The sequence below is a fragment of the Gymnodraco acuticeps genome, unplaced genomic scaffold, assembly GCF_902827175.1.
Source record: "Gymnodraco acuticeps unplaced genomic scaffold, fGymAcu1.1, whole genome shotgun sequence".
NCBI classification, from domain to species: Eukaryota; Metazoa; Chordata; class Actinopteri; order Perciformes; family Bathydraconidae; genus Gymnodraco; species Gymnodraco acuticeps.
In genome coordinates, this window is record NW_022989861.1 from 165,472 (window position 1) to 193,192 (window position 27,721).

The 27,721-nt window shown below is 42.1% G+C and overlaps 1 protein-coding gene across 7 annotated transcripts in view; it reads right to left on the minus strand.

Moving 5' to 3' along the window:
• The window catches only part of LOC117562665 (signal-induced proliferation-associated 1-like protein 2), an 82,770-nt gene that overhangs the window by 24,588 nt on the left and 30,461 nt on the right, over positions 1-27,721 (minus strand). For all 7 annotated transcript variants that reach the window (XR_004571606.1, XM_034240534.1, XM_034240552.1 and 4 more), the window contains exons 2-9: positions 25,295-27,107; positions 21,789-21,922; positions 20,053-20,241; positions 14,920-15,094; positions 14,493-14,596; positions 12,837-12,994; positions 11,637-12,213; positions 4,912-5,186 (exon numbers count right to left, since the gene is read on the minus strand). Coding sequence is in view for 6 of the 7 variants with exons in the window: in XM_034240534.1 (XP_034096425.1) it covers positions 4,912-5,186; positions 11,637-12,213; positions 12,837-12,994; positions 14,493-14,596; positions 14,920-15,094; positions 20,053-20,241; positions 21,789-21,922; positions 25,295-26,837 (3,155 nt within the window). In the remaining variant the exon portion in view is untranslated. The remainder of the gene's footprint in view (positions 1-4,911; positions 5,187-11,636; positions 12,214-12,836; positions 12,995-14,492; positions 14,597-14,919; positions 15,095-20,052; positions 20,242-21,788; positions 21,923-25,294; positions 27,108-27,721) is intronic.

Sequence of the window (27,721 nt, forward strand, 5' to 3'; positions counted from 1 at the left end):
GTCTTTAGGTAGCATCATCACTGGTTCGACATATGGGCCAAGTGAGAGTAATTTGGGTCATTACAGCATCAGAAGACGTTTGTAAAAGACGATGGAATTGATCGAGTTGAGTGTGGATGAGGATATCAGAGATTGTTGTTTTTTTTGTGAAGCCTGAGGTTTTGATTAAGTCATTTCTTGTTAACGTCAGAAGAAAAAGGTTGCCAACAAGAGTGTTAGATCTTGACTGTCGGTCAATTGGCTTGTAACAGGGCTGTGACCCACTCATTACCTTGATTAACTGTGTGTGTGTGATCACGCCAGGTTGCCACACAACATTACTCTCTGAATAGACTAAACCTAGCTAACAGCTTGTCAACAGGAAAGGTCTCGGCCGTCGTCACTTGCCCTGCTTTTTTGCGCCATAAAGAGCAAGAACTGACAAGGTGGATTTATCTTATGATGCTAATACTCTCCCTCAGCACTGCTACAAGCGAAGCTGGAAGAAGAAATAGCCATAGTAATCGCCTGATGCATGTGGAATGTGTTTCTTGTTTGTAATGTATAGGGGGACTCTGACTTGATGTGTATAAATCATGAAGAAACAGCAGGAAACGGGTGTTTGGTCAACACTTAATCCTGAGCCGGAGGAGACATGTCCAGGCAGTTGTAAGGAGAGGAGGAAGCCAAGAACTGGTATGAAATAATGCTGTCTGCTTCCTCTAGATTCCACCAGGAACTGATGTATGGCTGCAACTAAAGATTATTCTCATTTTCCATTAGCTTGTCGATAATTTTTTTGTTCTATAAATCAGTTGTCTATAAAAAAAATCTCCACTGCTGTTCCCCAAAGTCCAAGATGATGCCCTCAAATCCCTTTGTCCACAGATAAAAGACAATCCGTTTAAAAGAAAGATCCATAGTAAAGAAGTGGTAGTTGGCTGACTCATTTATTAGTTGAAAGCTAATCAGTTACTCTGCGTCATTCTTCCAGCTAACTGCTCTATAACTTATAGCACAATGGCCTAACATGAGCTTGTAGAGATTGGGAACATTTACAACTCAAAACGAAAATCCAGTCGACTAAAAATAGACTTATCGGAGGAAGTAATTTGACAGCACAATTGGCAGAACTTGACATGACAATACTAAAATAACACCATTGCTTGTTTGAAATATAAAAAAGAGTGCGATGCATGTTGGAGGTGAACAATCAGCCCCTTCAGCTGCTGGGTCTTAAAGAGCTACAATAGATCAGTGTGATAACGGGACCTTAGACCTCTGTCAGAGAGCCGTCACTCTAATGACATGGCCAGCGACTGAAGGACATGCTAATCCATTCCCAGAGTCTATGTCACAGCAAAGACCCACAGGTTGTGACCTCCACCAGGCCTTTGCGAAATGTTTTCAGGAGCTTTATAAGATCAGGTGTGGGGGAAAAGTGCATGGGTTGGCAAAAAAAGGGAGAAAAAAAAAGCCCCTTTCAACAACTTCTTAGCAAAATGATCTAAAAGGAAAAAGCGCCTCCTGTGAAGAATGTGAGAGGATTAAGGCGAGCAATTTGTGATGCAGGTTTTCTGAGTTTTGGTTTAGCCGTGCTATCTTTCACAGGGTGTTGGCATGGGAAGTGAGAAATCCGGCTTAACTTCAGTCCAGATGAAAATCCATGATGACAAGTCTGATGACACTTCAAAAAGAAAGGTCACAAGTGGCCATCTGAATGTCACAGGCAATTCTCATTATCAGCAGGGGGCTGGTGCAGGTTGAACCCACTTAAATTCGGGTTAGCCATCACTTTAAACATACATCTTTGTGATTAAAACGGAAAAGGTTCAGTACGGTCTGACGAAAAACATAAAAGGCACTTACTCAGAAAATACAGTTGCTTTTTTGTTTCTGTTACTCTTTGTATGTCTTGTTGTAATCATCTACTTGAGTCCAAAGTGTACTGATCCTCTTGTTTACTCTTCGTTCTATGGTGACCATATACCAAAACATACAATCCCTGCCATGCTCTGTACATCACATTCCTGTTTCAAAGAGCTAATCCATTTCAGCTTTTTCTCATTAGCTTGATCCAAGGCTAACATGTTGAACTTGTTTAAAGCTTTTCAGAGTGATGATGGAAAAGCCTCTGGTATAGTGCTGGGCTAAAACCACATCCTTCCTTCAGTGTAAATAAATACAGTACTAGGTTTGGCTAATATTAGAGCCATATCTCTGCTCTCTACTCTACTTCAGGCTGAGCAAAGTGAACCCATTTAGGGCATAAACAAGCTTTAGGAGGTTTGCCACAAAACCAATGTTACACACTGGTCATTCAACATAATGTTAGCAGCTATAAGACCCATCAATCCTCACTGAATTTGGAGGAATCACAAAGACTGAACGAAATTCTAACAATTTAAAAACAGAAAGGAGGCGATCCACATCTCCCAGCCCCAACATTTTCTTATGAAAACATTTCTCCTTGTCATGTAGCGATGTGGAGCCAGGGTACATTGTTTGGAGGTCATGAGATTCTTGTCCATTGTTGTTAGACTAACCCCCATCTCTGTGGCCACAGGGGACTGACCGGGCCCCTACTGAATTCCTTTCCTTTGAGATAACGGTGGAGAAACTGGAGGACTTATTGTTGACTGCAACACTTTGGCAACTCAAAGACATAGCAGCGAAAATGAGTTGAGGGCCCTCGAGATTCTTCACCTGACCTCTCACCTCTTGAGTTGTTGGAGCCTTGGGAGAAAATTCACAGTACCCCAGACGGAGTCTTTTTGGTTCTCATCGGACGAAGATGACAAAATGTGTTTCTTTTAGACAGGGAAATCTCCATGTAAAAATCAACAGCTCTGACCAGTATGGACTTCTGCTATAATACCTAATAATCTGCCAGATGCATCTTTTTGCAACGCCATATATGGGTCAAGCTCACTGAATTATGCATTATAGCACACATTATAGACGTACGGCAGAACGCATATCTACTTCTTTATAGCCTTCTATATGTGTGAATAGTTCTAGATTTTTCCACAGTTCTATATGTACATTTTTGTAACTACTATACGTTCTAATTTGCCGTTCAAAGTGCCGTCTAAGGCTTTGGTATAGTCAGTGAAACTAAGCCAGATGTCTTTCACTGGCACAAAATCTGTGTCAACAACTTCTTCTACAGAATCCTACATCATGTGACCACATCTCAGACACATGCTTTTAGACATATCGTTTTGGACAGTGTTTGTTTCGTCTACTTTCTGCTACGCTGAACTGCGATTGCGATTGTATCATCATGTGTCATCACAGCTCTTGGTAAAAGGATTAGACGTCGGTTCTGCCAGAGAGGCTGCTGCGGTGGATTCACAGACGGTGCATGTTTGCCTATCAACTGGCTAAATATGTGACTCCTCTGTTGCCAGACAAAAACTTGAAACGTATTTAACACGTGCCAAGTATGCAGAATTCATTATGACACATATATAAATGCACAGTTGTGTAAGATCGTATTCATACAGGGTATTTTGAAAAGTCATTGAGATGATTTTTTTTTTTAAACTAAGAAAAATGTATTCTCAATATATAGATGTCATGTCTTACATTCTTCATCCAGCTGTGAGGATGTCACATTTTCCCTTAACAATGTTTAATCACAGAAGAATTCACAATGGCAATATTAAAGCAATAACAAATTAATATTTTCTTTGTGTTTTTGTCTAATTTTTTGTTGAAATAATAACATAACAAAATGTGTGTAGAGAGGTGAAGAGATTCTGTGAACATACTTACCATAATACAAAAGCATACAAAAAACCCTTGCACCAATCAACAGTAAAAAGGGCAACCAGTTGAACTGAGAAATAAAGTATCCACAAGGCCTAACATTTACAAACAAGACATTATCATGTGTGTGTTATGATACCTTTTTTTAATTAGTTGTTTATCGTCACAACTGGGTTAACCTTATCCAGCAGAAGGATATCGAAATTCAACACTTCTGTTTAGAAATGCATGTACAATGTAATAATTCGTTTAAGTTTTATTGACATTTTTGCAATTCACTGACAACCTTAGTATTGCCTCCAACCTCACAAACGGATAAAGGGATGAAGTGAAGTTATTCTCTCTCTCTCGCTGTCAAATCACTCTGATCTACAATAAGTGGGAAAAGCACTCGCTGGCAGACGTTTCTGTCAGAACAACCAAAACAAAGATGTCAAAGATGTGCATGTGAAAGAGTGATGGATTTGATTTCACAGGACTGTCTAAGCAGATGTGCTTTCAGAACAAACATTTCATACAGAACTTCATCTCTTGCCATCACAAAAGATTGTTTGAAATATGCCTCGCTCTTTCTTTTTTATGACCGGAGCAATGGAGCCTCCACGTGGGTGTGTGTCCCTAAAAATGTCAGGCACTCCCATCCTAATTACTGAATAGAACATTGGGCAAGGTTTTAAAAAACGCAATCTGCAAATGTGAGCTGTCACACAATGGGAGAGAAGGCTGAGCCATTAATCAAAAAGCTCCTCTCATTATCATTAGTGAGAATCGCTGACTGTCCATGTCTGCGTGACTCTACAGCCCTGCTGGAGCTTTCTCTCGCAACAAAGCCGCATCAATACAAAGACTGCCCCCTCTCCAGAGAAATCAGCGGCGAACAACATCAAGCCTCATGCAACAAAAACAGAACGTAAGCATTTCTTTATGCTAATAATCTCAAACACGAGGGCAAATGTCAAGGTAATTTACCCCAGCTGCATAGCAAGAAAGAGAAGAAGAAACGACTCTTCTGTTATGACTTCATCCATTTTCGAGGAGCACCTGTTTCTCTGTTTTACTAACAGCATAGCAGCAGCCAAACATGAAAGACAATAAGAAGTCTGAATATGTTTTGTAAGCATTGTCTGTAGTGTTGATTGAAAGTGGCGGTGGAGTTACCTTCTTGGGGCGCCGTCTTCGTGAGGCTGGATTATAATCACTTTGACGCTGACGGATGTGCGCAGCAGGTCGATCATTTGCTCGTGGGTGAGAGTAGCGACCGCCACCTTGCAGATCTCCACCAGTCGACTGCCCTGCCTCAGCCCCGCCTTCCAGGCGAAGCCAAAGGGCTCCACGTCGGCCACGATGCCTTCAAAGTTGACGTGGAAACCGAGCTGTCCGAGGCCATTCCGACGCAAAGTCATCTCCGACGTCTCACAACCTCTAGTGGTGATCTGGAACCAGAAGGGAAACAGGGTTATTTAAAATAAAAGTATATCCATTTTGTCTTAACTGTAGTTATCCAGATACACGAAGACAGCAGGACTTTAGAAACACTTAAGTAGATACAAAGGTCCAACACATGAATGGATGCAATCATTCTGAGAATGACAAACAACAAGCTTGAAATGTTGAGTGATCTTAAAATCCCTTAATAAGAGCTTTCTACGACACAGTTTATTTCAACAGCAGCCTTCAACATAGGGCTGCTCAATTCATAGTATTTTAAATCGCAATTACGATTATGGCTTGCAACGATTACGAAAACAACGTAATCGAAATATAACGATTATTTCTTTTTATAAATGTTTTTTTTTTATTGGTTTTTCAGTTTAGTAATACTTCAAGTTCAGGGTAATCAACTGTTAAAAACATACTGTTCACATTTTTTTTCTCCAATAAATGTATGTTTTCAAAGTAAATGGATAATCGTTTTTAATAATCGTGATATCAATTATTGACCCAAATAATCGAGATTATGATTTTTGCCATAATCGAGCAGCCCTACTTCAACAGTGTACAATTTTGATATTTTCATATATGTGTGGGTTTCCTTAAACTAGTGAAATACTATTAGAGCACAGTGAAATCCTGCCCTTAAGCAGAAAAACACGTGCATGTTTGTTTGGCTAATTCTAGGAAGCTCTCAAAATGGAAGTTATTAGGAGGATACATGGCGGAGCTAACTGGTTTAGTGCACAGAGCTGCTTAGAGGCAGCTTAAACACACGGGAACTGCAAACATAGAGGCACACCTTTTTCTGTGGACACACATGGACTTGTCTATAGAACTAAGTCTGTTAACCAGAGATAACTTCACCAACACATAACCCACTGACCTCTGATGCATACAACAATATGTATTCTCCCATTTTTTTGCAGTCATAGTAACTGCATCCAGAGACTGAAAACTTCACTCGTGGATGACAGTAGCTGTTTGTCCAATAGCGTTTGTAAATGAAACTTAAAGTGTGCTCTTTTACAATGATGTACTTACATGCAAATGTAGTTGCCTAAGCCACTGCCTAAAAGCAATTCCGGTTCAGCTGAAGTTCAGATAACACTCTTGATTCAGCAACATTACAGTTAAACAAACAACCACCAGACCAAGATAAAAACATGCCCCTGTAGCCTATCTATGTTCGCCATAATGAAACAACTGAGCTTATTTATCCTGGGTGTTTGTACATACTAGTGGGCATGGACATTTTTTGTGGTAAAACTGCTGGAAACAAACCTCACACTGGATCCAATGAGTTTTAATCAACCATCAGATTAGTCGTGGTTCAATTGTGGGTGACTCCATTTGCCTCAGAGTGGCAGCTGGCTTCAGGGACACATTAACTCAGACTATGGCCTGTCAACACTCCACCAGATTCTCACACTGAGAGAAATCCTACCCCGCTGTGTGAGAGGAGATCCGTGACAACCTTAATGCATCTCCTAGTGAGACACAACCCTAAAACTTTATTAGGAGGAAAGGAACTTATCCTGTTGGTCAAAGTTATAGGTCACTGTCTCGGTTTTTGCAATAAAATCATGCTCAAAAGATCCCGTTTTAAAAGAGAGATGAAACTAAAGGAGCACTTTTGTGTTATGACCCATGCACTAAACAATTAATCTGCAGAAAATGTCAAGGGCTAAAGAAAAAGGACATAAAGCTTTCAAAAGGGGAAAGTCTGGAAGTAAATGGTCTGTGTAGGAAGAAGGCATTGGCTGGGGAATTAGGGACCATGAATCAAACTGCCCTTTGTCAGGAAATTCATTAGGCCTAAATAATGGCTTCCTAAATGCCTTCATCATAGAAGTTAATGTGTCCAGGTTCTCCTCCGTATGGCCCAAATCTATAATGTCTGAATCCTAGAGGACACTTGTTATCTCTAGGAGGAATTTGAGACCTGTAAAGATATTTCCATGAAAGATGGTGACAGGAAGTCTGGCAGAGTGCTAGACTGCTGGTGATGTAACGGTACAATACTGTCTCAATGAAACCCAAAGCATCAGCCTCAAATCTGTTGTCAAGCAGTGTTGCTGGCGGTGATCGTCAGTGAGAGTTCTGACAGTCAGAAGTAGCTTTGACATTGATGACACCCTCTGTAGTAGCAAGTTCTACAGACATGAAAATCCCCCGTCATCCCTCTGAAGCTTCAAAGACCTGAAGCACAGATTGGTGTAACTAGGGACACTCGTATCTCTGGGCTGAATATTTGTGAATCAATTTCTAAATCTAGGACAGAGGCTTCTGGTGGGATACGGAACCATTTTGCTTAATGGGGCAAGACATAACCATAATCACATTTTCCCTCATCTTGCTCCTTTTCGTTCATAGAGTGGGTAAATAGAGTTTTATGTTGGTTTAGGAACAAAAAGCCTCAAAATGGTGCTAATAAGAAATGATTCATTGATTTGTTGATCGGTCAATTCATTATTTAAGTTATTGATTGAGGACAAATTGTAAACATTGATGGAGGTGTTGTTCATTCTTTCTGTTATATTATAAAAGTTAATTGGATTTTGGATTGCTCGTTGAACAAACCAAGCAATATAAAGATGTAATTGTACTTTTAATAGAATAATAATTGTTTTTATTAAACTCTTGTATTTTAGAATACAGTGAAATTGAAATGAGTTCACCACAGCTAAATGTGCTAAAGATTTCCCATATCCTTGAATATATTGCAAAAAAGAGCATGAAATGATGACATTTGAGAAGCTGGAACTATAAAATAACTGCAGAGAAATTATAGGAAATGATTTATAATACCATAATAGCTGTTATTTTCAAAGCATTTATTCTCAATGTTGTCTTTCCCTACTACTACTCTTACTTTCCATCTTTTATCACTCAAATCTCCAGCAGATACGGTGAGTTGCTTTTATCTGCAGCCCTGCTGATGCATACAGTCAATAAAGGAGCACACTCAATGTGGCTGCCTGTACTTTGTCAAGGAAACAAAATAAATGTGGCACCCGAGCCCTGATGACTTGTCTCATAAAAGCTGAACACGCAGCCACCCAGCTCAGCGGCACCCTGGAGAAAAGGACGTTATCACAAAGCTTTTAGCTGTGCTCTCACACTGGCCTCCTCTGTGTGTTACAGTGGGCAATCTGTTCACTATGGTTTGCATTACATCACAGGTCCGGCAGCCTGTAAATCCTCCCAATGAAACACGATTCGAGACAACCTCCGGGATATTACAGACACCTTTGGGACAAAGTATGCAGGCAGCTTATACCCAAATGTGCCGAATGCTGCTGCTCCACTCTCTGTGTGTGCACCACAAATCTCACCCACTTATTAATACTCACCCTGAGCTTTTCCTTTTAAATATACCTCACAAATCCCATGGGTAAGTGGACAGTGAATGTGAGAGGATATTAGCATAGCGAATGAGGAAGCCATGTCCTTTGGCTAATCACAAATGCTAATATATCCTACTCTGTCCTTTCTTATGATGAGTTGAGTAGACACTGAATGACACCCGTGTCCTCTTTAATATTAATTATGGTAAATACTTCTTCGGGATCTTGTGCTTTTTGAGGCGGTTGGGGAAAATCTTTGTGCTCATGTTCACATTTTGCTCGTTTTAATCTCTAAGCTCTTTAGAAAATAGTTCCCTGCGAAAGGTGATCATAAAAAAAGTGTCATTATATCTGTACGTAGTTATCCTCAGAAATAATAAGGTTCCTTCTTGTGTTTTTTGAGGGAAATAGATTTTTACTTGCAAGTTGTTTGCTGAACGAAGGACTTACAGTTTAAGCTTTGTTTGAAATGATGAAGAGCTTGCCAAAGGGATCAGTGGAGGAGAGTGTGCAGGCAGGCAGAAATAAGGTCAAAGACCCAGGCTCAGGTTGGATTTTGGGATTCAACCTCAATGTTTTTTAAAGGAAACAAAGGGCTGCCTGATGATAAGTCCATGGAAACTAGAATTAGGGAAAGCAAGCCTACACAGCAGCACAAAGAGAGGAAACAATGCATCTGATGCAAGCGTCCAGTCTGAGGAACCAGGTGCTTTGGCCTATTTTGTCTAGACTTGCATACCCCAAAAAAAACAGACTGTAACCAGGGCTGTGGTAGAATATAATCAAATGTCTGTTTGTATTAACGTTCATTGCTCTCGATGGCAGTGGTCAAGGAGAGATGTGAAGGAGAATTAGTACGAACCACACTTACACTGGGGTATGGAATTATGCGGCGGTGGATGTTATTGACGGCCAAATGGTGTGTCACTTTAAATGTTACTGTCGGAGCGATAGAACTACTAACAAAGCACTTATATACTAATAAAGGACTGGCTTACCTAAAGCCAGTTTAGTAGCACTTGAAATGTTTTTGCTCTATGAAACCTGATGTACTTATATGATTCTGTTTTCCTCAAGTTTGTATTTTGTTGGTCGAACGCACTTATTGTAAGTCGCTTTGGATAAAAGCGTCAGCTAAATGCAATGTAATGTAATGTAATGGAATGGAATTGTGGGACAGCATTTAAAGAATTCTGCAGACTCTTATCAAGGCTGCCACTTAGATACTTTCACTTAGTTAGGAACCTTCCTTTCCAAAAGAGACTGCACCGACGGCAGCTCAGGGCCACAGAGATGTACAGATGGGTAAGGCAGAGCTACAAAATGGGGATGTGAAGTAGTGAGGCCAAGTGCCTTCTATTCTTAGCCTGTCAGAACCACAAAAAAAAGCGTTTTCTTTGCTCCTCTTCAAAACTGGGTTGGTGTCCTGATTAAGCAACCCCCTCCTGTACCTGCGCCCAGACATCTGCCAAATTGAGAAAGGGCCAAAATCACATCAACCGTAATCCTCCTCCCTCCCATTTAATTTATTGTCTGCTTCAGGGAGTTTTGACAAAAAAATGCTATGATGTTTCATAACGGTTTATCATATCAAGTGCATGTCAGGACAGCATCTGTACTTGTGTGACCTTAACGCTTAACTTATTCTGTGTGATCAGCCAAAGAAAGCTATCAACGTGAGGTCTGTAATCCTCCCTTGACTCCATTGATTTCACATTCAAGTGACACTTCCGCCTCTGGAAAACACAAAGAGGACCAGGCGGAGGCACGGAGGGGAAGTCAGAAAAACATTTTGAGTTATTTCTGTCAGGAATGCTGAGGTAAAGGCAGTGAAATAAAATAAAATACAAGAAGCCCAGCGTGGAGTAGCAACGCCTGAGACTTGACAGGATGGATATAGGTTAGGCAAGCAACAGTTCTGCTGCCATTAAGGCTTGTGGTAAGTAGTAAAGCTACAATGGCAAGAGCAATATTTGCAGAATGCACTGTTTCACCACAGAGCTAGCACAACCTTCCTTAAGTAAAAGGCCTCGCTGCACCATTAAAGTATGAGACAGTCACAATAGATTTTCCTGGCAAACGAGGGACTGCTACTTATGTGTAATTGATGTTAGTTATAGGTCTCTTTTTACAAAATGATGAACTGGTTCTTCTTAGAAATAAAGAAAGTCGTTTAGAAAATAAATTTCGACTAAAACAACCACTAGGAAGAAAACACTTTTGACGAGGCCCTGTTATTCTTTTTGGGGTTTTCCCTTTCCTTTGGTGTGTTATAAAGGTTTTGTGCTTTGTGTTTTATGTAAATGTCAACAAAGGCTAAAATCCCAAAGTTCATACCAGAGGGAGTTTCTCCTTTTGATCATTAAAGCATGTAACCATGTCACAGTAGAGGCACAAAACACAAATATGAACCTGAAAATTAGCATTATAGAACCCTTTAAGTCAGAAGTCAACAACACAGCAAAGGCTCTCACTAAAATGCTTGTAATAGTGATAAGACAACAATTGTGTCCGTCCCAACAATGTAACGCAAAGAGAAGACCAATGCAACAGGTCATCATTTCCAAAAGAAGATAAACTGAGCAACAGGCACAGATAAACGCAGCAAGCAGAGATACAGCCTATATGTTGCTTTCCTCTTCTCAGTTCTCCTATTCTTGGTACACTAAAGAGGACCCGTGGCTGAACAGGAAAGGGTGTCGTGAATATTTGTCTAATGTTGATGTTAATCTTTCTTTGCATGTTTTTGTATTCGTGCCAACCTGGGCTGCACCTTGGCTGATCCATTAACAGCATTTCAGACACGCCACTGGAATAAAGACTTAATTGTTTTTACTGCAATATCCTCATTATGTCGAAAATAAAACTGGATGAGATGAAACCCTCAATTAGCCTCAGAGGACTCCTACAGAGAGTAAATTACTCCCACTCTGAGGTGGAAGCAGTGTTTTCAAATCTCTTTGTATTGTGTGGTATGATTTGAGACCGATACTAAGCCGTGGGCATTAAGTATCCTACAAAGGATCATCTCATCTTCCCTAGAAGGCATTAAGACGTCTAAAATAACTGAGATAATGACAGTTGAGTCTTTAAGGATCTTACCTCTAGTCTTTGCACCATCTCCCTGATGTCTTCTCCACAGTTGTCGTGGGCTGACAGCATGACACACTCCCCTCGCTCATAAAATATCTTAATGCTCATAATCCCCGAGGTCCATCCAATGACATCACGACACGAGCAGTTGAAGACTACATTTTTTGATTCCTCCTCGATGAGCACAATAAACTCATTGGATATGCCCAGCAGGCAGTCCACGTCTAACGACTGGCCAAAGTCCCGTGCACGGACACTCCAGGTGATGGCCCCCACGCTGAGCATTTGTGCATCCTTCCTGGGTTTCACCTTCTCCTTCTTCTTGGCTCCGAGGGTGATGAAGCTGAATTTGACAGCAGAGTCAATAGTAGCCGTGCTAACAAAGTTCTCAGCCAGGTCCTTAAGGTACTCCTGCCGCGTGCGGGTCGCCATGGCTCGGAACTTCTCCGACTTGTGCGCTGCGTTTTCTCCGTTGATGACCTTGGCGAGAAGGAAGTCCCTGAAAACGGCTGACTTTGGGAAAGTCACAGACTTGGGAATAGGGGGCCCGAACGGAGGCACGTCTTTGGACCGGGACACGGCCACGCTGGAAAACAGGAAGTCAAACAATGAATCACAAGCAGTGCTGACAGTTAAGAGAATAAAGAAGTATTGAACTATACGTATAATGAGCAGCCATTTGAAGAGTGTTGAAATGATATGGCTTTCGGGGAATTTATTTCTGGTGGAAAGACTGATCTCAGACTAATCTTCCTCTGTTCAACAAATGCTATGTTATTAACAAGAGTTGTCTTGACTTCAGAAACACTCGAGGAGAGAGTCGTAAGTCTTAATTTCAAGGTGTCTCTGAAGATAATAACTGTATCATCACTGTGCAGATCAAAAGAGCCTTGTGATTCCTGCACATTACTATCAAGTCATGACAGAAACCACAGAAAGCACTCAGCAGGCTATAATTAATATTCTTTCAAATTAAGTGTTCTTAAAAGTCGCTGCAGAGATGAGACATTTATGCAAAGCACATCAAAAGATAAACATATTTCCTTTAATTGTCTGGAGGATATCAATTTGCTTTTTATCCCATGGTGAGGCGCTCTAATGTTTAGGGAGTTTGACTCAATGCCACAAAATTCGGATATTGCATTTTTACTCAGTTAAAAATAGCCATAAGAGAGCCTTACAGGCCTGGTCCACGCGTGTTCTATTTACCTGTAGCAGACGTTATCAGAGCAGGGGTTGTGGACTTTGACGATGACAAACACATGTTGGAAATGAGAGCGGATGTGTTTCGGAGTAAAAGGAAGGGCCCCAGGCTCCTGGAACACTATGGTGACGATATCATTGCCAATGTGCCTCTTCCTTAATAACTATAAAAGGGAGAGAGAAATGGAGTCAAGTACAGAACAAGGAGAAAAAAAAGCATCACATAAAGGGTTAATATTGTACAATAGTTCAAATGTACACAGTTTTATAAACATTCATTAGTAAAGATTACGATTTAAGAGTAAATTCAATGTTTTTTTTTTAGGTGGGGCGATTTAGGATTTGCTGATCAAAGATGTATAATACAAGTTTGTCACAAAAGCAGTCAAACTGACTTGTAGTCAGTTAGAAATATATCTATTTCTCTAACATTAGCTAACATCAGGTACCATAAGGTGCTGGTCGTAGAACACCAAGTTACATGTAGCAGCAGAACCCTAAATAATACTGAATTGAGGAAGAGTGCGTCTTATTTCTTACAGTATTTTCATACTGTTGCTTTAAGGTGTAGCCATTATGGACACACCTCTTAAGTATCGGTGTAGTTTTGTAGAAGAAAGCTACTGCAGCCTAATTCTGTCTTGCCTTTGATTAGACAAGCCAAGCAAAACAATATTACAATGTGGAATGACAAATTGAATGAGATGTCTATACAGCATCAGCACCTTCACACAGCTCTGAACTCGTTTTACATACAGCTTTTATTTATGATTCTGAATTGTAATGTAAGATAGAGGCCTTTTTTGCATTTCTAACCAAACTTAGGCTTTGTTGAACAGAGAAGACCTGTTTACTTAAACTCAATTTAGACTTCTGGTATTGCTGAATTGTGCGATTGTTAACCTCATTCTCTGCCTGCTATAAAGTTGTCAGTGAGGGTCAGCATGAGGCAGAATCCATCGAAAGCAGGATTAGAGGGTTCAGTAGGTGAATTGAAAAAGATGAAGAGAAAGGGGTGAGCTCTGCTTGGGCTAAAAGATTACCTCCAGGGATTAAATGAAACTATCCCAGTGTATGAAATACAATTGGCGGAGGAGAAAAGAAGGGAGAAAGAAACCTCCCCTTTAATCCTGCCAATCAGATATTTTAGACACATGATAAGATTCCGTATGTTAGTGTCTAACTGTGGATCCTGTTCCTGGATATGTATACCGTTAATACATCTGCAGGGTGTACCTACTGATTTTATTATGGGCTCAAAAAATACTTCCACTCAAGCAGTGCAGGGACTAAGATGGTGAACCTCTGTAAACCGCAGCTTTATCGGGCCATCGCTCACCAGTCTACATCCACTTAATTCCACTTGTTAGTGCAGGCAGACACAGAGGCCCATCTAATACCAAGTCAGGTCCGGCCCCTGGGGATGCATTGATTAAAATCCGACGGTGGGGTACCGTTACCATGGGGACGCTCATGCTTTCAACTGATAGGTCATTACCGTGGTGAAATGAGCCTCTGGGGAAGATTGGCAGGATTCGGAATTGAAGATATCCTTAAAGGAAGCTGCTCAGGGACTTATTACCGCCATTAGACGGCGGCTCACCACACTGTAAAGCCAACACGGTGGTCTGCTGAAGAGGATTGAGTGTGGAGTTTACTGACCTGTTGTCTGTTGTTGGGCGTGTAGGGTAGCATGGTGGACACGTGGAACATCAGCTCGTAGTCTTTGTAGGTGGTGTACAGAGAGTGTGAGCCCGTGGAGTCAGCTGTAACACAGGACAGGGCAGTCAAGGTCTCTGGCCTCATTACTAAAAAGGCCATCGTGTTAGATAAGCTGAAGATGTAATTAAATACAAATCACAAGTCAATACACTTTAACCGATAATGATTTTTTTATGTCGGCCTTTGTTTTCCTGTCATACAATCCAACTTAAAAAAATTAAACTATCCCTTTATTGAGGCTAAAACTAAAAAACACACAAAACCCCCAAAAAAGCAATATTGTCCAGAGCTGAGCATCTGCACTCAGCAGGGTTAGAAGAGTGTGGGCTGAAATGTGAGTGTTTAGTTTTGGTGTCTTTAATCTTACTCTTGTTATCCAGCTGAGCTCTGTACTTGGTGAAGCCTTTGAGCCGCACCCTCTGGCCGAGCAGATCCAAGAACTCCTCCAACGCAGGGCCGGCACTCTCGTTGTTGTACATCTCTTCTTCTGTGCTCTGGCCCGCCTTACAGTAAAGCACTCCCACCTTGTGCTGGAAGCTTAGCTGGAATGGGGAGCATACACAGACACTCAGCGGGTAAGTATCCTTTCCTGTTGCTGATATGTATCACACACCACCACTCGTTACGTGCTGCACATTGTGCACTCAAAAGCATGCGAGTGCCCCCTTTCCATCATGTCACGGCTAATGTGAAGGCCTTCATAACACTTCTAGGAGAGAGCTGAAATCCTCTTTTGTGACGCCAGGCTATGGATTTCTAGGAGCTTGGAGCCGAGCATAAATCAAGTCAAGCTAATAGCTGCTACTTAAGAGCAGCTGTGGAGCAACGAGGGATGAAATACTGACACATAGCATGAGGAGAACTTTGCTTCATGACAAGAAACTCAAAGCTTCAATCAATAACATTTTGATATGTTTTTAAAAGACTATACTTAAATTCTAGACGAAATAACAGGCTTTAAATGGCATTGGCAACACCCCACTAATAATACTCTTGATTCCACCATTGTTCAGCAAAAAGTGCCTCAAAAAATATGTCAGAAATAGTAGTGTTCACAGACATACACAAGCAAGTTAAATTGCACGGGTCTTCACGGGGAGTTTTTTTTTAATATTATCCGGAAAGGACAGGTCTGATATGAACCTGTCTCAGGAAGAGACAGGAAGGAATAAAACATTGGAGTAATTCTTCGCGCATGGAGAGAGTGGGAGGTCCTTTCCGGCAACATGAATTGTTCATGGTTTACAGCTCACTGATGCTGGCCAAGAGACAGAGTCAAAGGGGGGAAAAATAGAAGAAAAAAAGCCCCCCTGTTTGTCACCTGTTACCCAACAAATTCACAGCTAAGGACAGCGTGATCTTGACCCAGGGTGAATGTGTCACTGCGGCAAAAACGTTTCTATGAATGTGAAGGCCAACAAATGATCTTTAAACCGAAACAAATTGGAATTGTCTTTTCCCTCCGTTACAGGTTATGGGTTCCCGCTGTGCTCCTGACACTGTTGTCATGATGACTTTCTCCATCAGGCCACCGCTCTGCACTAAAGCTCCTGCGTTTGGATGGAAAGCTATTATACGATCGAGACCGGTGGAAATAGCCTCATGTGCAATGATGTGGTCTTCTATTTTTCATCCTGAATGATATGGACTCACTTAACCTCCTGCCCCTTTTAACGGACCTGCCGCCGAAGGCAAGGACAATCACATTGCCCTTTGGTGCAAATTTAGCGGTGCCTGAAAAGTGCAGAACCATCAGGACGAAAATACACATGAGTAATGCTCCTGAGGTAAAGCTCATTGTGTAACCGCCTTTGATGTGGTTTTTTTGGCGGTATCAGCTCATGTCAAGGTAGAGCAGCCATGACAATAAAGAATTATGCCATAAAACAGATCTATGTTTAGCTAAAATAATCCACTTGCTAAAAATCTGAGCATAAGATGCTAGTGAGCAGTTTGACTTATTCCTCTATCTATCCAGCGCTGCAGGGTAGATGTTTGCCCCTCTTCTTCTCTTTCTTCTATAAATGCAAAGATAGAAATACTTAATGAGCGGAGAGAGAAATGAGGACACTGCTCCCTTTGGAGATGTCTGCGGCGCACCTGAGGGATACAGCGGTGCCCTAACACAACATCACTGTGACATCTGTCTGCACTGCAGTGTCCTCAATGCAGCAGACGTTTAAAAATAATGGCTCCCAAAAACAAAGCTACAAGATTGCATCATTACACAAAGATTTCTATTGCAATTTGTGCTGTTTTTAGGGCAGAAGTGTTCACATTCTGCAGAAATACCATCTAAAAAAGGGAATGTGGAACGTACAAGGGAGGAGAGAAAAGTCTCAGGGTGACTCAAAGTTAATCCTCAAGTTTCAATGTGATTGATTTAAATAGGAGTGAGTTGATTTTTTCCCTGCACTGCAATAACCTCAGTAGGTGGTAGATTACAGTATTGAAGTTGAGGGACAAATCTAACTTGAGCCTAAATTATACATCAGAGTTGTCGCTGTGGGCATCAGAAGTGATTTATGATCCTGCAAAGGCTTTACCTGTCGACGAGTGGAAGTAAACTTGATATGGAGTGTTTGCAGTTGGACGGGTTCATGAGTTTATCCTTTGTTTAAGTTGTAAAACCCAGAACTGCAGAGGAAATGTTTTTCTTTCTAGTTGAGGAAGATGGTAATTTGTTCAGCATAATTGAGAGGGAAAGATAAGTGACCTTTCTCTGACCTCTTCCATGATTTCTTCACCATCACTAAGCCTTTATCTTGTTCATTTCGCCGCCTTTATTATCTGGAGTTAGAAAATTAAAGCGTGAAATCATATTTTTTTATTTGAAAGCAGCTGATTAACAGTTTATATAAAACAAGAATTCCATTTTCCAGATGCAACAACAGATTCATTTCTACATCAATGTTTTTTCTTATAAATATGTATCATTTGTGATTTCCATCACCTAAAGAAAATCTAATCTCCAAAATGTGATGAACTGCCTGATGCTTTTCCCTGTCCATCGGGCACACTGAGAGTTCACTGTGATCTACGATGTGATCTAAAATACAGTCACATATGTTCTGTTCTCTTCTTACGTCCAGAGCCATTACAGCAGTGCTTTCAGAGATATTCTTTCTGCAGCGCTGATCATGAGGTTCATTTGAAGGCTGCCTGGCTCCGGGAAACTCTCATTCACTAGACTAGCTTTCTGTTCACCAAAAGAAAAGCTTTTTCACACACATGCACACTCTAACACAAAAACAGAGGACTCTGCAGTGAGCATACACACAAAATGAATCCTGGGATAAAGCTTTCTGCACGCTGTTGAAGAAAATGATGTACTCAAACAAAAACAGGCCTGGCAGTCCGCTCTACTTTCTGAGTAGCAGCACTGCCTGTCCAATATTAGCTCCCTCGCATAAACACATTAGAGGGGCGGTGAAAGTCCAGTTTCATTCAAATGATTTTCGATTACGGGGTACTTAACATTTTTAACTTTTGCTCAACAAGCATAACATTAATGATTAAAACAGGACTGTACAAAAATACTGATGTCCAAATATAAAGTGGCTTCCACCGGGTGTTTGGTTTGAGGTCTGTGAGGAGGAGTGCGGGCTCTCCTCCTCCGAAAGTAGTTTCTTACATCACTTTATTGCATTTTTCTCCCCTGTGTGTCAGTTTCGGTCTTATATCAAAGACGGTATCTATTCTGCACGCAGCCTCTCATACCAAAGGCATGAGGAGCTGCATGGCAGGTGAACAAATTCTCGTATCAGCTCCTTGAGATCTGGCAGGAAGCACTTCCTCGAGCACTTACTTACAAAGTTACTTTGCCATAATTGGATACACATAGTCTGTCATCATCTAAAGTGCATTTAACTTACTTTGGAGAGGACACTACACTGCTCTTGTTTATGTGTGTAACACAATCTTAATATACAAGAGGACACGGCTGACACTTTCTATTATAAAAAGCCTTTCCCCTGTCAATTGGAAGGAGGGGTTCATGCTAATGAATATAATTACACTAATAAGCAGCCAATTCTCTGATAGTAAGACAAGCAGTACAGCACCAGCTAATCCTCAATTCTTTCAATCCTGCAGTTAATTAGATGAAAAATGAAAGGCCTTAAGATCACACAATGAATCCATCTCTGACACCTGTGACTATGAAGAGCCCATATCACTAATAGCCATTTTATTCAAACAGAGATAATGCAAGATGACATCCTGCGCCACGCAGACAGAATACCAAATCACCTGCTCTCAGACAGAGTAAGCTGTCAAAAGTGAGTTACTTTGGCTTGTGTCTGAGTGTCATAACGGCAGAAAATGTGAGTTGAAGTAGTTGATGCTGGCTGCAGAGAGTGGGATTCATATTGATTCTAATTAGGTGTGATATTGGCTGTGTTACGCCTCCATGCGGGAGCCTGTGTTCATCTATAATAAGCAGCCCACATATGGGGTAAAGCTACCTGCTATTTGAAGTTAATCCCTTCCCTGTTTCCTTCTTTAGCTCACACAAATCAGAAATATAGACAGAAGCATCATATGATATCAATACAGCACAACATTCTGTAATTCTAGCACATTATGTGTAATACTGATATGTGGCACTGAAGGCTTCAGATCAAACAGCTGGAACATATTTGTGGATGATAGTGAATTGGTTATGGCTTTACCTTATTTAAAGGTTAGATTTAATGAGGGGGATGTTCATCAGCTGGTTAGCTTTGATTAGCATAAAGGCTGTAAATAGGGGGCCACAGCTAGCTCTGCTCTTTCTAGTCTTATGAGGTTAGACAGTAGTGATTGACTCTATGGAAGTGATGCACTATTTATACAATGTCAGTATGAACTGAGAGTCTGTAGCAACATTTCCCCCCAAAATATCCTGTATTAGGTTATTCCTATTGCAAAAAATAAAAAGGGTCCTACTGCTGCAGTTTGACCTTAACTGGGGAGACACCATTTTTTGCTATAGAGTAGTCAAAGGTAATGCAATGTATTGACTAGGGAGTTAGACTACAAAACAAGCTAAAAGTCTAATTCATGACAAATTGTCCAATTGTGGCCGGATAATTAAAACAACAATAATTTGGTTTGCTCACCAAGATATTCTGGGACCTGCAGTATTTAACAGCATTAATGTTAGCATTACATTAAAGAGGGGGTTGTCAAATCTTAAGAATTGCCTTAAGATCAGTGGTGAACAAAATATATCTTTGTTTGATTTATCCATACAAAAAATAAATAGTGGTTTTATGTTACCAAATGTATGCACTATTTTCTGTCAGCATGCAGTGATTTTCTAAAGTCTACGCTAGTTTCCTGACAACCTCACAGTAACAACAGGACTCCAATAAGTCACTACAATCAGACAATAATAGGTCAGTTAAACTCCTTTAAAAAACAGTTAATACCATCAATTGTCATTCTGACAATGCAACTTGTGAACAAAGACAAAATAGTTGCACTCAACAAACTATAGGCTTCTCAATGTACTCACCCCCTGCTCGTCCAGCTTGAGGAGCTGCTCCGGGACCTTGGGGGAGTTTAGGGACAGCCTCAGACACGAGATGTTAATCTCAGGGATGACGTATTCCAGTACTTCTTTCAGCGGCAGGCCGCGGGCTGTCCCGTGTCTCGCAGTGGACGGGATGGCATCCTCCAGGATGGCTCCACGGAGTGTGGTCAGCTGGCAGAAAAGACAGATGATAAAGTTTAATCATCGGGTGTTATGAGGTTTTGATGTCCCTTTGAACCATATATTAAACGGGACTGTTCAAAGCAAAATCAAAAAAGGTTTTTTCTTGCCTTTATGATATTTGTGAACAGGAATCATTTGTTTATAGTTAGGTAGAAATAAATAGTTACTATGTGAAACTGCTCACTATGAGGTCTTTGGTTGAACCTCTAACACTCGTCAACCCACATTAAAACAATCTAAATAAATAATGACTTTTTATTTGGGGGGGTACTGTCCATTTAAGGTAAGGTCGGCGTGTGCATTATTACCATATAGGTCATTAGGGTCATTCCATCAGTGATTGTATTCATTTGGATGCTATTGAGCTATTATATTTCAAAATGCTGTAAATGAAATGTAGGCTTATGTGCTAACTGTTGTGTGAGGCCGTTATAATATCCTTTTTATGTTATGCCCTATTATGTAGGGCATTGGCTCCATTACAGCACCTTTGGAAGACATTAGGAACTCAAATTCTAAATAATTAAGAGGGGCTAACTGAGCATTAGATGTTAAGTGGTATTTTACTAGTAAGATCGTTAAAGTGCCAGTAAGTATTGACCCAAACAGCTTGAAAACCCCCACTCTGTGTCCCCGGTGTTGTTGTTTGGAGCATCACAGACACATTTACGCCCATAAATCTAATTTCCATCCATGCTGCCTGTGAATGTCAGCAGTCAATTGTTGTCCGACAAAGAGGCTTTCTGAAAAGCAGATTACTTAACAGACTTAGAAAGGATTGAGAGTGAGAGTGGGCCGGAGAGAGGCAGAGAGCGCCGGGGCTAAATGATAGGAGCACTTGCAAATAGATGCTCCGGCAGTTGGGGAGTTGAAATAGTGTCTGCGTGCTACTTGAAGGGCTAACGTGACCCAGATACATTGTTTTATCGTGGGAGTGGTGCTTTACACCAAGAATGGCATCGGATATCAGTGACATTTCCCTGCCTGACACATCTGTTGCACCTGAATTATTCAGTGGAAGAGACCACCCAGCATCAATCAAGGAGAGCTTTCTGTACCAACAGGGACCGTGGCACTGTGCATTTTAGTTTGTGGATTAATCACGTTGTGTGTACACACGTGGTGTGTGTGTGCGAGGCTGTGAGCCGGCGAGGACTGATCACGCTGACTCGGATAGACTACAGCATCAGTGTCTGCATGACTGACCAACAGCGTCACAACTGGCACAGACTCATTGTGCACATTAGGGTGCTGGGAGCAGATTTACTGTAGGAATAGAGAGCTGCAAGGAGCCTCCTCTGGATGTCAGAGAAACTGAAGCATTCCTGAACTCCTGCACTGCTTGAATGAGCCCTGAGCTGATCAACCTTAACTTGTCCTGCTGAATGCATATGTTGGGAACATCATTTAAAAGCATGTTTTCGGGCCTGTAGACAATTCTTCAATAGAGCGATACAAATCTACCCCTAATAGTTCCACGTTGGTTTAAGACAACAAGCAGTGCAGAAAAAGTGCAAATGGGGTATTATGGTTACCTGGCTGGTTCTGAAGGTGACTCTATAATTGTGCTGCATTCCATCTTTCTCCCTCCCGTCGTCCAGCTTCTCCCTGCGGATGCTGACCGCCACAGGTCCCAGATTTTCATCGACCCCAAAGTAGTTTTGATGTTCTGAAATGGGAAATAATTATTTGAATTAGACACACATTATTACTGCACCGATCCAGATTTGTCAGAATAAGAGTCTTTATCCTTTTTCACATTTGAAGAAATGCACTTCAATCAAATATCAATTTATAGCATATAGCCCGTGTATTTGTGTTTGATTATGTGGATTGGCCATGGGTGAGCTGTGACAGTGATTACAGAAAGCCGCAGGGGTCCAGTGGAGATTTGACATTGATTCACTTTGGATTAGAGATTGGCATGTAGTGGTAGCACTGGGATTTAGGAAAAAAACAAACAAATCAAAAAATAGAGCCAGGACACAGTTTGAACCTGGGTGACCCGTCACCGACCCAAATAATCTGCAGCATGGCGCTTCTCACGCTATCAGAGCAAAGCAATATAAGAATGCTTTTGTGTTGCATGGTTCAGTTAGTATTAAAGATGAATTTGGGAGTCTGAATAAAATATTTGCTTTAGATTATTCATTTTCAAGTAATGAATGTATAATCCCACCAAACGCACACATGTGTAATGCTGACTTTTTAAAACGTTTTAAGAACAAAAGGAATAGTTGGGAACCTTTTGAACCATTACTGATACAATTAAGGTAGACAGCATTCAATGTCATTTTGCTTTCGTTTTCATGACATTCATTCGATAATTAACCGTACAGAATGAGGAATATATGAAAAGATTTACAGTTAGAGCTACATTTAAACAGTGGTTACACAGTAAGTGTCCTTAACCACCCGGCCACCAGGAAGTCCCCTCAGGTCAGTCTCAGAGTATTTCTGTACTTGTCTTTAGACAACATTTTAGTGTTTGTAGATTAAGCCATTATAAGTATTATGGCTAATTTCAGTGTCATCGTACAAATATTTGAAATGTGTCATAGCTGCTTAAATAAGACACTCAAAATACACTGTACTTAATGATAATATTGTGTGTATGAGAGTGTGTGTTTAGGACATGGACTGGAGAAAGGCTTTGCAAACAAAATGCAGTGCCTTGAGCAAACAGCCCTTAATCCAGGCTAAAGCTGGGAGAAAGACCTGGATTCAGCCTACGACAAAGAAAACCCTCAGCAGAGACTTAAAGCGATGACATTCATTAAGAGATTTCTGCAGAGGTTTTGGCATGGCAATGTAAATTCTCTGATTCTTGTAATGGTGGCATTAACGTGGGGGCAAAGCACATATCATCATGAATAATGAATTAGTTGAATGGAGGCAACGCGGGGTTAACTGCCAGAGGAATGCAGAGCTTGTCAGGGACGGAGAAGTGAGTCCAAATGCTCTGTGAGGCATAAGGTCAAATGATGGTAGGAGGCCTTGTGGCCTTGTTGCATATGAGCCACTAAGCATCAGAATACCAGCAGCATAGAGAGCGAGGCAGTGTGGACTGTAATGACTGATTTTAAATGCCCTTTTCTTAATGTCTTTCATTTTTTGTAAAGCACTTTGAATTGCCTTGTGTTGAAAAGTGCTATATAAATAAACTTGCCTTGCCTTGCCTTGTAGTGAGAGCATTTTGTCAATGCATTTCTATAACATGTCACTGTTACTCATCACTTAGTTTTGACAATTTGCCAAAGGATGCAGACTGGATGAGTTTGATTGTCATGTCAAATGATGCATCGCTTCCATCTTCCTGTCACTTCACACTTCTAAAAAGTTCGGCACTTGTCTGCCTCACTTTCTTGTGACTCAAAGACTTTATTTAATGTCAAATGTCTCCATAGGGCACAGTCAGGATGAGTAGCTCTCAGCAACCTATGACTAGCAATGCACTGGTCGATCTGCCACCATCTGATACATTTGCACATTGTGCCGTATGATGGTTAAAGTCAGGCACAGACTGTTAGGTAAAAGCCATAGACACACACCGCATGTCATCGATAAGGTAAGGGTGCAAGCAGGAGATTTACAAGTCGAATCTGGAATGTGGAGGATCAACCTTTCTTTTCAACAATGAGGTCGAAATCAATTGGCCAAGTAAAGTTCAAAAAGTTGCATCTGTACCTGTTACGCTAGAGTGTTGGCACTGTAATCCAATACAAAACAATTACCTTCCACTTCCTAAAAGGCTAAGAAACCCCTGGTTCACCCTCTATTGTATATCTCAATGTCTACCTACACATATATAACCATGACCTGTGTCTAACAAGTCTTGGCCCGTGGGTGTGAAGGAAACACTGTGTCCATAAGGGCGGCCTGGGGACAAACATTCCTGTTGCTAAGGGAAGGAGGACTTTAGGCAATCAATGGGATCAATGTTCAGCCCAGGTTGATAAAAGCTTGCCCTAAAGTGGTGACACACAGCCATGTTTGTGAGATTGAGTGTGTGTGTCTATTGTTATGTGTGTGTGTGTGGGTGTGTGTTTTTTGTGGTGAACCAGAGGTGATGACAGACTTGTCTTTCTGATAAAACACCTCATGAAAAAAGGGCAAAGGCTGCATCCACATACTGTGAAAGAGGCATCTTCTGTTAAAGCTATAACATGAGAATGAAGCTGACAGCAACACGGGGTATTTCTATTATACATTTGGCTGAATGAGGATAAAAACATAATACAGCTACACCAGGGATGCGTTAACTATGCGTGAGTAGGCTCAGTTGTACAGTCTGACATACTGTAAGTAGAGCAGATTCCTTTACGCTGGGTCTCGATTAAGTTTTCACGCTGTCACACTGAAGAGTATTTTTCCTAACACAGAGATTCTTTTTGAAGAAGGTCAGGCGTCTCTCAGTGTGAAAGGTGAAGCAGCTGTTTTCTGGGGAGGCTCAAGAATGGGTAACCCAATCTGCTGAGAGCGTCTCACAGACAGTGGGGAAACAGATATGTGAAATGCGGTGATGGGTCGGGGTCTGTGTGGTATTTCCAGTGTCGGCCATGTAGGTGTTTTAATGAGGGGACCTGGGACCTTGGCATAGTTTTACTGACCCTAAAGTTTCATAGGATGGGGTCGTCACACCCCTGCGGCCCCCACGGGGAACAGCTGCAACACACCCTCTCGCTCACCTCTCTCTTCTCACATGACTAATCACTGCTTCTCCGCGGGGTTCGGAGCAATATCACAGGGCGGACATGACCGCTCTTCTCCCGAGGAAGTGAAACACACACCCTTGCGCCAAACACAAGACTGCTATTGTTCTGTCCCCTTATTTCATCTGGCCCTACAAAAATAACCGGGCCGTCAAGATATCTGAGGCTATTCCATTTGGGAACTTGCTCACACAACATTCTGCATAATTTCAAGGAAATGGATTTGGCCTGGAAAGTTTAATAATCTTTAACATTGAGTCATTTCAATCCTCCTGTTATAACTCTGTTTAACGGAGAAATCACACATCATCATCATTAGCATTCCTTACCTCTGCCGTAGAAGAATTTGTGGTAGTAGTATGCTCCGAGGTCGATGTGCTCAATGATGTAGCGTTTGACCTTCTCCCTGTGGATAGGCTGGTTTTCTCGAGGCACCTCCAGAACAGAGACTCCTGCGTTGGTGCAGTGGGAACTTAAAGATGATTCGAAAGAGCAGCTCTCCGACATACCAGTGTAGTTGGCACTGTTGGCTCTGGAGAGGGAGATCTTCCTCTCGCCCTCGCCACCGACCTCGTTGCGAAAGTGAGGACAGCTCAGCACTAAGCCGTTGCTCTTCCGGTCCCCGTCATCAGCATCCAGGTTCTCCTTGGGGTTCAACTCCTCCCTGCTGCCCAGTGGAGACTCAAACATAGGTGTATTTCCACTGCTACATCCAGCCGCCCCACTATCTATCCCTGCTCCGGGTCCAGGTCCAGTCATAGCCATAGCCATAGCCAACGCTCCACCTACGACTCCGCCACCGCTTCCTGCCACAGCACCAGGCCCGAGTCCAGCGGAGGCAGCTGAAGCCCCGGTGGTGGTGTTCTTCCTCTGACACAGGTTGGCTCTGCCTGCCACCGCCTCACTGATGTTGAAAAGAACGCTCTGGACGTCATAGTGCGCAAAGCATTTTTGGAAGCTGAGCGGCCGCCGGTCATCCTCTAAAGAGAGCCGCAAGGCATCACTCTCGCTCTTTATGGTACGCAGCTTCCTGAACAGGGAAGTTTCAGACGATTCGGATTTAAGGCGCCTCATGAAGGACTTGTCCGGCTCCCGGCTGTAGAGGAGAGAATGGTCTATGTAGTCGTAGCCTGGAATGTGGACTATCTCACCCCTGGCGATCTGGGCTGCTGTCTGCAGGCTGGGGGAGAGTGCGACGTCGCAGCGCAACAACTCGGGGAAACCCATGGGCGGTATGCTACGGCGGTCCAGGGTTTCCACTTGGTAACCCCTTAGCATGGTGAAGAAGCCTTCGCCTGTCAGGCCCTGGCGGTCAATGGAGGATGTGCTGCCGTACTCACGATGCAGAGACGCACCAGTGTTTGGATTGACAGCGTGCTGGTCCATTATGTCCTCAGAGTCAATGTCACTGATGGTTACATCGCTGTTGCTGCGTTGGCGGATAGGATGGAGACCATTCAGCGGTGAGTGGCTGAGGAGGTCACTCAGTGAGTATTTGTCAGAGTAGTCTACCTCCAGGCAGACTGACTCTCCTTGCTCCAGTATTTCCACACAGTGTTCCTGCTGGCCGTTCTGAAACACTGGTATCACGCTCTGATAGTTTGGTGAAGGTCGTCCGTCCCATCCATCGCTCCTTGGTGGCCATTCTGTCGCTCTGGCCCTGACGCCCATTTTAGGCATGGCTGGAGTTCCATTTGTTTTATCAGGTTTCCCCTGCATGTTGGGGGCTGGTGGTCCCATGCTACCATTCAGGGCTTTGAGTTTCCTGTTGAATAGCTCCTCTGACTGCATGGCTCTGTAGTATTCTTCTGGGCCTCCCACAATTCCCGTGAGGTTTGATTTGTTATCCGTCACAGGGCTCAAAATACTCATATCCTGCCAGCAGACTCCTTGAAGAGCAGACTTTCAGGACACTTCTTCATTACATTATGTGATTTGCTCACTGCTGAGCGGAGGAGGAGCCTCGTTCCTGAGTCAATGAAGCAGCCGTCGTCATAACTCACAGAAGGCGGCTGGCACGACGATCGACACACAGCATTTGGATGTCAAGGACAAGTGTCTGAGGGGCGCTGAGGCACAGCGGAGCGAAGTCTTTTCTCACAGCGTGCCGTCAATGCAGAACGACAGCTGGAAGAGTTGGATCTGTGACAGGGAAACAAAAACAGAGAAAATGTTAGCACAAGGCGAGAGGGCTAGCACACTGTTACTGAGACATTTTCATTTCAAACGTAGGGAAAGGAAGTTGTATTCCTTAAAATGACCCCAAACACAGCACATTCAGTTCAGCTATTAACAATGACTGAACGGCTGACCTAGATTGTCTGTACCCTGTTATCTTGAAATAAACTCCCACTAAGGGGTATGTAGAGCTGTATTAGTTTTGAAACTGTGTGGAGCATATCATCGAATACAGCTAATTAGTGTATTTTCTAAGAAGAGCTGGTGCCATTATGAGTTTATAACAAGATAGATGGATATCATTGTTGGTGCTTCCAGCCAATGCCTAACAGATGGCGGTGAAGCAAATTACTGCAACAAGAGGCAGATGTTCGGCTAAATGTTCACATGTACCAATATCTGCTCCAACCGCTCGCAGCATCATCAAGCTGCAAATTATACAGAAGGGTAGTTTTGCATATTCAACCCCACTTCGCCTTTTGTATCTGATGGAGTTGATTAGGAGGAAAATTAACAACGACCCAATGAAGTAAATGGGCTATGACGTATAACAAATTTGCGGAAATATGACGTTGTGG